General features: G+C 46.0%; 2 protein-coding genes across 3 annotated transcripts in view; both read left to right on the top strand.

Moving 5' to 3' along the window:
• Positions 1-9,816, top strand: part of LOC136050883 (phospholipid-transporting ATPase ID-like) — a 79,517-nt gene extending 69,701 nt beyond the window's left edge. For both annotated transcript variants that reach the window (XM_065740063.1, XM_065740062.1), the window contains exons 23-28: positions 745-968; positions 1,720-1,803; positions 2,470-2,715; positions 3,516-3,654; positions 5,383-5,513; positions 7,191-9,816. In XM_065740063.1, the coding sequence (XP_065596135.1) occupies positions 745-968; positions 1,720-1,803; positions 2,470-2,715; positions 3,516-3,654; positions 5,383-5,513; positions 7,191-7,412 (1,046 nt within the window). In that variant the 3' untranslated portion in view covers positions 7,413-9,816. The remainder of the gene's footprint in view (positions 1-744; positions 969-1,719; positions 1,804-2,469; positions 2,716-3,515; positions 3,655-5,382; positions 5,514-7,190) is intronic.
• A 535-nt stretch (positions 9,817-10,351) lies between these two features.
• RUSC2 (RUN and SH3 domain containing 2) overlaps positions 10,352-12,829 on the top strand; it is a 53,254-nt gene continuing 50,776 nt past the window's right edge. Inside the window, exon 1 of the mRNA XM_065740056.1 lies at positions 10,352-10,368. The gene's annotated coding sequence lies outside the window, so the exon portion shown is untranslated. The remainder of the gene's footprint in view (positions 10,369-12,829) is intronic.

Here is a 12,829-nt window from a genome sequence, read left to right on the forward strand (position 1 = left end):
AGATGTGACTCTTATATCTAATTATATGATTGAACTAATGAAGCCCAAGAAATGTAAAAAAGCTGCAGTTTGCCTTACACTACTGTGTCTAAGAAATCTATAAGGCATTTGACAGTTTGAAAGTTTTGCTTGTCTGGAGTAATGTTGTAAGTCTGTTGGAAGGATCTGCATGCATGTAAATACAATTCATGTGTCAACAGAAATTAAAGGTATTCATAACAGCAGCAATGATTTGTGCTATTAGAAAATAAAATATATTGTTGCTGAGAGTGTAACCTCATTCAGGTAGTACAAGCCAGTTACTGGAAATGAATCAACGCATCCAAAATCATAACAGTGCTGAAAGAATTAGTACTCTCCTGTTATTTTTTCTTGAATAACTTTACATAGGACTTCTAAAGTAGTCTGGGATGGAATTAACTCAGTGCCTCAGCATGGGCGATTCATTACCACAACCCTCATTGTACTGATATAGAATGAAACAGTCATAGAGTCGTTAAGGTTGAAAAAGACCTCTGCAATCATCTAGTCCAACCATCCACCTATAACCAATACAACTAATTCGTGTCCCTCTAATATAACCAATACAGCTAATCTCTGTCCCTCATACCATGTCTACATGTTTCTTGAACACCTCCAGAGATGGTGACCCTGGGCAGCCTGTGCCAATGCCTCACCACTCTTTCCTAGAATAGCTTCTTCCTAATATCCAACCTGACATGACCAGTGACTTCCTTGTTGCAGCTGCCCACATCGGGGTTGGTATCAGTGGCCAGGAGGGGATGCAGGCAGTCCTGTCCAGTGACTTCTCCTTTGCCCAGTTCCGCTACCTGCAGCGCCTGCTCTTGGTCCACGGACGCTGGTCCTACATCCGCATGTGCAAATTCCTCAAGTACTTCTTCTATAAGAATTTTGCCTTCACATTAGTGCATTTCTGGTATGGATTCTTCTCCGGCTTCTCAGCTCAGGTAGGTCAACTTCTCTTGTCTCATGGCTGTGCCCAGCATTTCCAAGGAAAATATCTGGAAATATTTTAAATGGAAGTGAACTAAACCAGTTCTCCCCGTCTTACTGTAAGGTACATACTTCTGTCTTCTGTTTGTATAAAACTGATACGGTACTGCTGTTAAAGGAAAGATGCCTAAAGACATTTAGGTGCCTTATTAAGATTATAGGCACCTCCTGGGACTTTTAAGAGTGTTCAAACTGATTGCAGCCATCAAAGAAAGATGTAGATTACCCACAACATGACTGTTGTGGTGCAGATCTGTGTAGGACCTATGAATTTCATTAGCTCACATGAAAAGCTGTACTGGGTCAGGTCAAGGAGCTCTTGTTCTGACTGTGGGCAGTAGCCGGTGCTTAGCAATCATGACCAATATGAAGTCATCCTTCTCCAGCATGTTCCCCATATTCTTGTAGTGAGCAGTTCAGGGCTGTTAAGCTCAAGTTTTCCTATGCTTTTGGTCTCAATAGTATCTTCAGTCAGGGTACTCCAGCGTCTAATTAACAGAATCATATAATGGTTGAAGTTGGCAGGACCTCTGGGTCCATCAGGTCCAACCCTTCCTCCAGCAGGACCATATCCAGGCAGATTATAGGGCAGACCTACAAGGCAGATCTGCAAGGAGAAGACTGCTTTTATGACTGTGTAATCTTTTGAAGAGAAGGAGAAGGCAGCATTCTGCTAACATGATGCTCTGTTTATTTTCATTTCAGACTGTGTACGATCAGTGGTTCATTACACTTTACAATCTGGTGTATACCTCCCTCCCAGTGCTAGGAATGAGCCTTTTCGATCAGGTACTGTTTGAATCACCCCTTGTATTATTTTTATAGGTGTTTTGTTTCTGGTTACTTTTGAGTTGATTCGGTGAAGCAGAAGCAGCTGGCTTTTTGACTAGCTGCTGTGATAACCCCTAAAACAAATTCCTGTCACAGACCTAAGAGCACAATAAAAGGACACAGCCACATCTCACTGAAGGTCTGGCTTCAGAACCAGACAAGTGGCTTTTTATTCACCACACCGAACAAAGAATGATGCACAGCTCTTGAGGATCCACTCATCCTGGAGGTCCAGGTTCAGCTTTCCCGCAGTCAATTCACATATATATAATTTCACATACATATTTCTACCTCAGTAGAATCATAGCAAGCATGGTATTTTCTGTCCTTTAGCTTCCAGTAAATTCTTAGAACAGGGCATGCAGTCTGATTAAGGTGAAACGTACCTTCCTTTTTTTTTGCAACACTTGTCAGATTTCTCAGCACTGAATGGTGAAATTCAGGATGGAAAACAAGTCTGGGTGACCTTGATAGGTGGCATTCTAGTCACTGAACTCAGTGAATTGGGTGAAGAGACTTTTCTCACAGAAATGAACATCATGGGGACATGGCAACCTTAAAGTAGTCTTGTGTGATTGGTTGGGTAGGGGCCAGCAAATCTGACCATCTCCTATCTATTTTCAGGACGTGGATGACCGTTGGAGCTTGCTGTTTCCACAGCTATATGTGCCTGGGCAGCAAAACCTCTATTTTAACAAAACAGTGTTTATCAAGTGCATGTTGCAAGGGATCTACAGTTCCCTAATTCTCTTCTTTATCCCCTATGGGGCCATGTACAATACGATGAGAAGTGATGGGAAAGCCATTGCTGACTACCAGTCCTTTGCCCTGATGGCCCAGACCTGCTTACTGATTGTGGTGTCTGTACAGGTAAGGGCATCTTTGATTATATTTAGGAATCAGTTATTGTTTTAAGAAGGCAGCCTCTGGAGGGCCACTTGGGATTCTGATAGCATTGTGTCTTCTGCTGCATCTTGAATTTTTGCAAAAGGATGACGTGACACCAGCTTATTCTCCTTAGTTTTATAGAACAATAGATTTTTTTCTATTGCAAAAATCACAGTCACGATAAGGCAGAGTTTTTGCTCACAGTAGAGAAGATGGTTAAGGCTGGAAGTAGACAAGCACTCGCAGTTTTATGGGATGAGCTTGAGTCTGTCTGCTAGCAGGCAGTTATTTATGGGGTCCCCATCATAGTGAGATCCCATGCGTAGTACAGAGGCTGGAACTAGACTTAGTGGAAGAAATTGCTAGGACTTGGAGCTACAACATTCAGGTGGTACTGGAACGATGAGAGGAATTTCTCAACAGAAAAGCAAATAATTCATACCTCTCTAGAAAATGGTTTCTGCTATATGAGGTCTTGTAAGCTCCTCTGAGCTTTTGGTGCAAGATCACGGCTCAGGGTTGGGATATAAGTATGGCTTCTTTGATCTATCTAGTATTGGCCACCAGTGAATTCTTGAGAAGAGGACAAGAACAGGACAAATATGCTAATGCTTACCTTGAATTGTCATTCAGCATTCTGTGACCTCAGGCTTGGTATTTCTTGAGGCCTGAATAAAAAACTGTCTTGGGAACAGTGGAGGACAAGATGTCTAGCTGTCTTCAAACCATATCTATTAAATAACTAGGGCACTGACAACAGTTGTACTGCTCTGCTCTTTCAGATTGGCTTGGACACCTCTTACTGGACAGTTGTGAACCAGTTCTTTATCTGGGGCAGCCTTTCTGTTTATTTTGCTATCACCTTCACCATGTATAGTGATGGCATGTACCTGATCCTCACGGCATCGTTCCCATTTGTTGGTAAGCACTTGGGCAAACCTGCACTGCACTCAAAATTATTATACTGTGGGGCTTAACTCTGCTAAGCACTTCTAGTGGGGGTTATTGCCTCTCTGGAGGCAACAACAGGCTACAGAATACATGGATTGCCTTTTTCACAAGAAAGGCCAGGGTTCTTCTGGAGGTTGCCACAAATGCTTATTTTGAATCCCATCCATCCACGTGAACATGTGCCATGTTCACTTCCTTGCAGAAGAATGGACATTCTCACACAGCCATGGCACTGATCCCTAAAACAAACTCGCTGAGCTGTCTGGAATGCTTTCTGCTACATTTTTTAGATTCTGTTTCCAGATATCTGATTCTTATAGGTATCTGGAAGCATTTTGTTTGCAGAAGGATGTAGGTTATGTCATAAACAAACGGATGTGTTAGTATAGGAGGGCATAGAAATACAACTTCCATTTAAACAAGAAAATGCCATATGACAGTAGTGAGCTTAGCCAGCAAATGCTCAAGGATAAAGAAATGCCACTGATGATTTTTGCCTCTTTTCATCTCTGCATAAGAAGTTTCTGAACATATGAAAAAGGAAAAGATACCATAAAAATGAACCTGGCATATAAGACTTTAAGCAGGGGAAAGATGAAACCTTAGCAAAGAAGTTCAGATGTTTTTAATGGCTTTATGTATCCATTCTCTGTATTGAAACGCCATTGTTAGGAGACCCTACTCCTGAAATAACAGAGCTTTTTGTTTCAAGTCTTGGATCAGTGTATGAATCAATACTTTTATTTCTGGATGGATTATTCAACCAAGACCAACTCTGTCCATATTCAGTGCATGGCCATTTTAGAAATTTCTGGGATTCCAGTCAGAGCCTGCAGTGTATCTTTGAAGCAGATGGTAAGATGGCTTTTAATAGAGTGCAAGAAGGTAGAGTGTCTGTTGAGTTTCCAAAGACAGCTGGTAACTCACTTGCCAGGGGTTTCTCTGTCTGCTGTTATATTGGTATTACTGAGGTCAAATTATCCATAATGCTGTGTGCCTCTTCATAAGGTCTTAGTCTGAAACCGTGTCTAAGGAAAGTGTTTCTAGTCTGGAGTTGGGCAACTTTTTTTACTTATCTTATTGGAGTGGGAATACAGCAGAATTTGGCCAACTGAAAACACTCAGCAACTTTACTGCCAACAACAACATTGATGAACACTGTAATGAGGGTTTTGTAGACTGTTTTCTCTATCCTACATTCCTTCAGATTTCAGGGGAGCCAAAAGCCAGCACTTCAGTTTCAGAGAACACAGCAGTGTCAGACGTGGCAGCTGCTTTGCATACAGAGATACACAGCCAGGGCAATGCACTCTCCTCTCCCCAAGGGCTGTGATCCCACCCATTTTGGGAAGTGCTGCTGAAATTAAGACACATCCTGGAAAAAGTTGAGAGGGTTGAACTGCTGCTGAAGGTCTCCTGAACATTCACATCAATCTTCTGCATTGATTTGACTCATTAACATACCCCTCTTTCTGAGCAGTTGAGTCTGGATGTTGCCTTCCCGTTTGCACATCTCAGACAGTGATAACAATATTGCTATCCTCTGCAGCAAGTTGATTTCACTGCTGGAGAAGGCATCTACTTTGTATTTTGGGCAGTTTCCCAGTGTTTTGGAGTGACAGAGTGATTGAATCATGGCATTAAAGAGCATGGTGGTGAGAGGTACTGCTGATGTGCTTTTAATTATTTCTTTTTCAGGTACTGCTCGGAACACCCTCAGCCAACCCAACGTGTGGCTAGCAATCTTCCTCAGCATCGCCCTCTGTGTGCTGCCCGTAGTTGGCTTCCGATTCCTGAAGACTCTCTTAAGGCCAACTGCCAGCGATAATGTAAGGAGGTGTTTTAGTAAACCTGAAGCCCTCTTCCTACCAGTCAGGTTTACTGCAGAGCCATATTGCAGTGGGCTGGCACTGCTCGGAGTACACGTCCCTGCGGGTGCAATGTTGCCATCTGTCTGGCTCCCAGTCCCTTGAGCAGGAGGACTGAATTTGGCTTTTGGCACAGCTCAAACCATCTACAGCTGGGACTGTGGCTGAGATTATTTAGATGTGGATTGGATTGCGCTGGAGTGAGGAAGCAGCACTATTTTTAACTGCAGGGTTTAAGTCCTGGGGCTTGGCAGCAAAGGAGCAATGTATTTCAGTTCTCCCTGATACTGCAAAATTTTTTTGCCTGGCAGACCACAGCCCTCAACCCTTTACCCAGCATCTATCTTGCTGGGGATTTTTTGATTTCTTAAGTTACTTCATTTGTAGCCCCTCCAAAACCAGCTGCCTTCCCTTGCACAAGAGTCTGGAAGTGAGGCCGTTAAGGCAAGGGGAGGCTGGAAGAGATGGAGTGAGCACACAGCTCAGCACAGCAGACGACTCTTGCTACGGATTGGCATCCCCACAGCTCCTCGAGCTTCTTCTCAAACAGGAGCATCTGTTAAATGCTGCTGCCACCTTGTGCTCTCTTCTTCTTCCTGCACCTCGCTGCGAGGTCTTCATCCCTGTTCATTGAAGGGAAGCTGGACCACAAGTCCTTTAAGTTCCCTTCCAACCCAGACTATTCTATGATTCTTTCATCATCCTTGGGATGCCCACAGATCTCCCCGGGTGCTCCAGGGCTGTTTGAGGAAGAGTGAGGGAGAATGCCCAGCCCTTGCAGAGGAGCAGGTGTGTGCTAGGTAGGAAGGTCCTCAAGACAAAGAGGAAGTTCTGGTATGCAAAAATGGGCTGAATTTACTCTTTAGATGAGCAGACATAAATGTGGCCCAGAATCCCAGCCTCTATGCACTAAGTGACCATCAACAGTGCAAAACCACTTTGTTGTTTTTTCTTGCCTCTGTGAAATGAACTATCACGGGAGACAGTTGTTTGGGTTTCCTGCTGTATGGCAGCACAAGAACTTAAATACAGGACGGCACTTTCCTGGGCAGGAGAGACAGAGGGAGGCAGTAGGAGATTATCCTGACTCACATGGGGACAGGGAGCCTCCGACCTGCAAATAAAGCGCACCATATTTCTCCCCTCTGATAAAGGATATAAGAATCTATTGATCATTACAATCATAAAAACCTTGTATGTACTGAAGATTCCCTCAAGCAGTCTGTGTTCTGGTTTACGTAAGCCAAATTTTCAATATTTCCTTACAGAACTAGGTCTGTACAGATCTGGACTTTAGGCTGTTGTTGCAGAGATTTTACACGATGGGGTATTTGACCAAAGTCCCTAAAAGAGCTGCAGCAGTGCCACAACCAAGGTCTTGGAGAGCTGAAGTCATCTTCTCCCATGCCTTAAAGATGACACTACCAGCAGTGCTTTTCAGAATAAGATTATTTTTCCCCTTTTCAAGGCTGGCAAGTTCAGTTCCTGCCCTGCAACCCCTCCCACCATTGTCCTGCTTTGTTAATCATTTTTGGCTTTGGACCCTTCTTTCTTCTCCCCTTTCTTCACTCCTTTTTTAACTGCGCTCGTGAATAACAACGCATTTGCCATGTGTTCCGTTCTATTTTCTGATTTCAGGTCCTACTCAAGATCAAAGAAGCTAAAAAGAGGCCACCCCCACCATCCCCCAAGAGACGCCTGCGTCGGACCAGCACGCGCCGCTCGGGATATGCCTTCTCCCATCAGCATGGCTTCGGGGCACTCATTATGTCTGGGAGAAACATGCGGCCAAAATCACCTTTTGCCACAACAGGAACGTTTTCACCCAATAGTGACAAACATAAACACAAGGGACTATAAGAACCAAAACCAACCAAACCAAAGCAAACCAAAGGGCTGGTGGGAAGGACTACCCAAGCTAAGACTTCGGCCTCTCCTTTCTCCCATGTGCACTCTCTGGATTCAGCTCCTCTCCCAAAGCTGTGTCCTGCTCCTGGCAAAGGAGGAGCAGGAGAAGCAAAACTGCCATACAATTATCTCTAAGGGCCTCTCTGGAGCAAGGAGAACATGCTGCAGGAGGCCTCCTCGCTCCCTAAGATTGTAATGCTCATCATTTATTTTTTTAAGCATATATACCTCAGAGCAAAGTGAAGTCCAGGCTGAGGAAAGGGTGAAATTGGCAATATCTTTTCTAATCATGTGCCTTTGGGTCTGTCAGGAGTCTGCTCTGGGCCATAGTACTGGGGTGACAGTATGAACCCCGGATGTGCCTTAGGTCCAGCCACACAACTCGCAAACCCCCAGTCTTCATAGTATGTGTAACTTGATGGCCTTTTGACTATTCTGTACACAAGCACTTTGGAAAGGATGATTTGTAAGTAACCTCCTTTCAAACCAATGGTTAATCATGTTTCTCAAAGGAAGGCCAGTGTCCCCCCACCACCCTGTTCCTCCATGTTCAGTCAGAAGGTGCTGCAAGCTCAGAGAGGTTCCCAATTGGTCAAGGGACAAGGAGTTGACATTCATCAGTCTGCCCTGTCTGCATTGCAAATCTGCTCTTGTAAAAGATCTTTGTCCTCACAGCCATCTCAGGTTTTGTAGCTGGGCACTGGCCATTTCATTTAGACTTAAAATAGAAGGTCAAAAGAAGTTCAGGCACCCATATGGATCAAGCCCTAAAATCTAGCACGTAGAAGCCCATATCATGGCTAGGCTCATCTGAACCCCTGGCACCAGATGAATTTCCCTCCAAAACAGACTGATATACATGCACATTTGAATTGATGGAACTCACACCAGAAATATCAGAGGGAAAGATGCTATTTCACTGCTGGCACAGGGCTCCCTGCCCTGTACTCTGCTGGTGCAGTTGATCAGAGTAAGAGTGAAGCATGATCTGGCTGCTGTTTGCCCTCCCTGCTGAGCAGTGTGGTCAGGTTTCAGAGGATCTTGGTAAGGGCTCAGGGGCCTCTGCAGAGTTTCTCCATACTGACTGATACTTGCGTGGGAATGATTCAGCCATGAGTTTCAGAATGCAGAAGACTCCGCTGAATCCTATCAGTAATACTGCCAGCAGAGGGAGACCCGGTGATCTGGTGGTGATCCATGATTGCTCACAGCTTCGTTACACCAGTACCAGTGGGTGATTAGGTGGAAGAGTAGCGTGTCCACATGGGGATCTGTCCTGCAGTGCTGCTGAGTTGTCCAAACTGAGCTTTTCTGTATGTGCAGAGGACTAAGCAGCTTTGCCTGTTATATTTTCTCAGTTCTTTTGCACAAATTTAGTCTCTTGCCTAGTACTGACTTAGAATTTTGCACACTAACCATCTGGCATTTATTGAGAGCTCTCTGCCTTGACTCTGAGCTATTGCTGGAGGCAATCTTTGATGGCAAGAGGCCAGCCATGTCCCCACTTCATCTGATCTGTGCGCAACGCCATGCAGCCTGTGGTCCCAGCTCCAGCAGTTACTGTAAAAAATAGTTTAAGCTCTAATAGAAGGTGTCGTATCCCTGCATTTATCTCAGCGCACATAAAATACCACTCTGTTGCACCTGCTGCTTGGGAGGCTTGTTGCAAACTGTGGTATTAAATTTCAGCATAGGCAGTGCAAACCAGAGCTGGGCCTGGATCCAGGTTTCAGCAGCCAGACGCTGCTTGGTAGGGAAGGAGCAAATTCTAATTCAGTTATATCCTTTGCAAGGAGATGTCAATATACATTTAGAGCCTTCACCCTGATTGAGGAAAGTGCTGTGATATTTGGTGCTCATCACCTCCCTTTGACTTAGCATTCACTTCATGGAGGAAATTATGGCTTTCTGGCTAGGTTTATGCCTTTCATAGTCAGCCTTCTTGGAGATGGAGTTAAAAAGAGAGTGCGTGCGGGTGAGCAGACTTCTACACAACACCCAACCTGGCCTGTGGATCTATCAAGAGTTGTCTCTAGCATGGAACACAGCAGACATTAATGCAGAGCAGCAGAGGCAGATTTTTTGCTAAGAGAGCAAGGAAACTCTGAGTCTGTGCCATTCGTGTTATGTGGTTTACATACAAAGCACCTTCTGGCTAAAGGGGATTTGTGGAGGCTGCAGAGGACATGCAGGGGGTGGTGGATCTGTTGGGGAACTGTTTCCAGCTACAGACATTTCAGTAGTTTGACAAAATCTAGATTTGAGACATATCATCTGGCAGCGATGTGTGTCCTGCGTCACTTCTGATTTTGTAAAATATTTTTTTTTAATAAAAAGAGAATATTGGGATGACCGATTTGTTGCCAGTCTGTGAACTGACCAGGTGTGTTTACATACTAGTTGTTCTGGGATCTCCTAAAGTGGCAGGGTGTGCTGTGGGAGGCTGGATCTGAGATAAATCTGAGTGCCTTTATAGAGTCATCGAATCATTAAGCTTGGAAAGACCTCTGAGATCATCCAGTCCAGCTGTCCACCCACCATCAATACTGTGCACTAAACCGTCTTCCTGAGTACCACATCTCCATGGTACTCGGACACCTCCAGGGATGGTGATGCTACCATGGGGGCAGCCCATTTCAGTGCATTACCACTCCTCCTGGTAAGACTTTTCCTAATATCCAACCTGAACCTCCCCCAATGCAACTGCAGGCGGAGTCTGTGATGGAGCTGCAACACTTCCATTTCCCCAACCTCCTCTAAGGATGCTCTCACCAGATGTTCAACCGCGTCCGCTCGCCCGGGGGAGGACCCCGCTGCCGTAGGCGGGGCGGGCTGCTGGGGCGGACCGGGGGGCGGACAGCAGAGAGACTCCGCCTCGGCGCTGGCTGTAAACAGCGGCGGCGGTTCGGTAAGTGAGGAGGGGCGGTGGGCGGCAGGGGGAGAGCGGGGCTGGAGGAGGGGGGGATGGTCCCCCGGTGCCCGTAGAAAATGCTGACCGCCTTCTCGCCAGCGCCCGTTGGTGGGTGCTGCAGCGCTCGGTGCGATGCGGGCGTGGAGGAATGTCGGAAAGACGCTGGTGGTAAATAGGGGGAAGCCCTGCGGGAATGATGGGTTGAGTCGCGAGCACGGACAGTGCTCTGCTCGGGGTCGGGCGCGGTGCGTTCAGACCTCGTGTGGAAGCGGCACGCTTCTTAGAAGAGATTGCGGATGGACATTCAGCCTCTTACGGAGCTCTTCTGTTTGACAGATGGATAAAAAACATCATTCTTGATTTATTTATTTTTTTGTCCGTAATATAGAGGTTTGAACGGCGGCTTCTGCTGTAGCACCTCCGTACTTCCTGACCCATTGCACAGCAGTTTTGTGGCCAGGAATGATAAGGCTGTGATGCTAACCTTTGAGCAGTATTCATGTACTTCTTGTACACAGCAGCAAGGAGGGGTTCAAAACAGCATCTCCTCTTCCCCCAGAATCTGATGGGGAAAAACAGTGGCTGTGCCAGCAGTGTGGGTGTGTTAGGGCACAGGCACCCAGGAGGTGTTTTATGTAACTCCCTGCACGTGCCTGGTGGCTGTCACCTCATCCATGTGCAGCCCACACGAGGCTCTTCCAGTGACCTGTAGGCTGGCTGTCATTAATCATAAGCAGTTCCTGTGGCACGGGAGGCTGTGGGAGCACCACGTGCTGGCCCTAGGTTCTCTAACAGATGTGGCTCTCTCTCAGCAAGGTCGGTGCAAGAAGGGATCCCAGGAAGTCCTGTGAATTGTGACACATGCTAATTCCCAGCTGGGAACAAGGACAGGAACGTAAGGGACCTTTTGGATACCTTTGGGCAGAGGCACTGTGTCCTATAGCCCTTTCAGACCACTGATTAAAACTTCATCCTAAAAACCAGCTGTGACAGCAGGAAGGCTACCTCTTATGATGACTGAGTTTTTATTTTTCTTTCCCCGAAGTGTGTTCACAGCACATTTATTCCCTTGTTGTTGTGCCAGCATCATCTTTTTGCTTCAGCAGTTTTGTTTGTCTCCTGTGATATATTTAGAGAGCAATCCTATCCGCTCTCTGCCTACATTTGGCTAGGCTAAACAAGCCAGGCTCTTAAGTTTCTTCTTGTTTGATAGGTTTTCTGTTTCCCTCAGGCTCTTCATGCACCTGTTCATTTGGGTTTATCATTTTTAAATGTGGATGAACAGATTATTTTTCTTCTGTGTTATGCTCCTGTCACCAGTGCCATTATAATAGTGCTGATGGTTCACTGCCTTGACTAGATGCCATTAGCTTTTCTTAGGGCTGCATCATCTCTGCAATCCCTTGTGCAGTTTTAGTGGCTGTTTTTCCAGACTTTGTTGTCAATATGCAGTTGCCCAGCACTGTCCTTTCAGCCCAGCTATCAGCCTGGTGAACTAATACCTGAGAACTTTGGGTGAATTAAGCTTGAAAATGCACCTTTCCTTCAATGCAGACTTTCTGAATAGATAAAAATCTTCATAGTTTGACTTTGTAAATGTGCTGTTGATTGCAATGGGAAGAAGATTTGCTCCAGTCTGTGCTGGTGCCTGTGTGGGGAGCCCTTGCCTGGGGCACAGCAGCAGGGAGATGCCCATTTGGAACAGCCTTCTGGTATGCAGGACTGGGTGCTTTCATCTCTGTAATGTTACATTCCCATGCACCCACTTGCCTAGGGTACCCAGCACCCTAAGTTCCTAAATGTCTGGGTGAAGCTGAGGTATAAGCTAAATAAGTATTTCTTCTCTCACTGCCTCATGCCTGATAATGTGGGAGGGAGCTGAAGTCATCACAGCGTCAATCTGTGCATGGTTTAAACTGGGGATTTTCTTGTCCTTGGGGGGAAGTAATCTCTATGAGGGCCATCAGTGGCTTCTTACTGCATCTCCTTTCCTTCCAGCCACTGTAAGCATGCTAGAGAGCTACCATTCCTCCTTATGAAGACAAGTTCCTAGCTTCAGCCTCCTGCCTGGAAGCCACTTCTATCCTTATTTCAGTGGTCAGGACTGTGTTTCTGAAGGGGTTGAGGTGGTCCAGGGCTCGTAGGGTACAGAGCTTTTCCAACCTGTCTCCAACAGAGAACTGCACATAGCTGCAGCTCAGCTGCTGCTCACTTTTTCCAAAGCTGTTCTGCTGCTGCCCTACTTATTACAATTCGCTCCAAAGCAGAGGATGTTTTTCTTTACTTGGTGCTGGGAGCGAGCATCTTTACTGTGGCTCTCAGCAGGAAGGGAAGTGGCTCTGATAACCGCCGTGTCCCTGTCCAGCTGCCTGCACAGCGCTGAGCCTTCAGCAGGGCTCTGGGGCTGTAAACAGATCCAGCCTCTCCCACTCCTTATGCTCTCCCAATGCCATGAGAT

Source organism: Cyrtonyx montezumae, unplaced genomic scaffold (assembly GCF_038088225.1).
Source record: "Cyrtonyx montezumae isolate F1298 unplaced genomic scaffold, pur_monq_1.0 scaffold_25, whole genome shotgun sequence".
Lineage (NCBI taxonomy): Eukaryota > Metazoa > Chordata > Aves > Galliformes > Odontophoridae > Cyrtonyx > Cyrtonyx montezumae.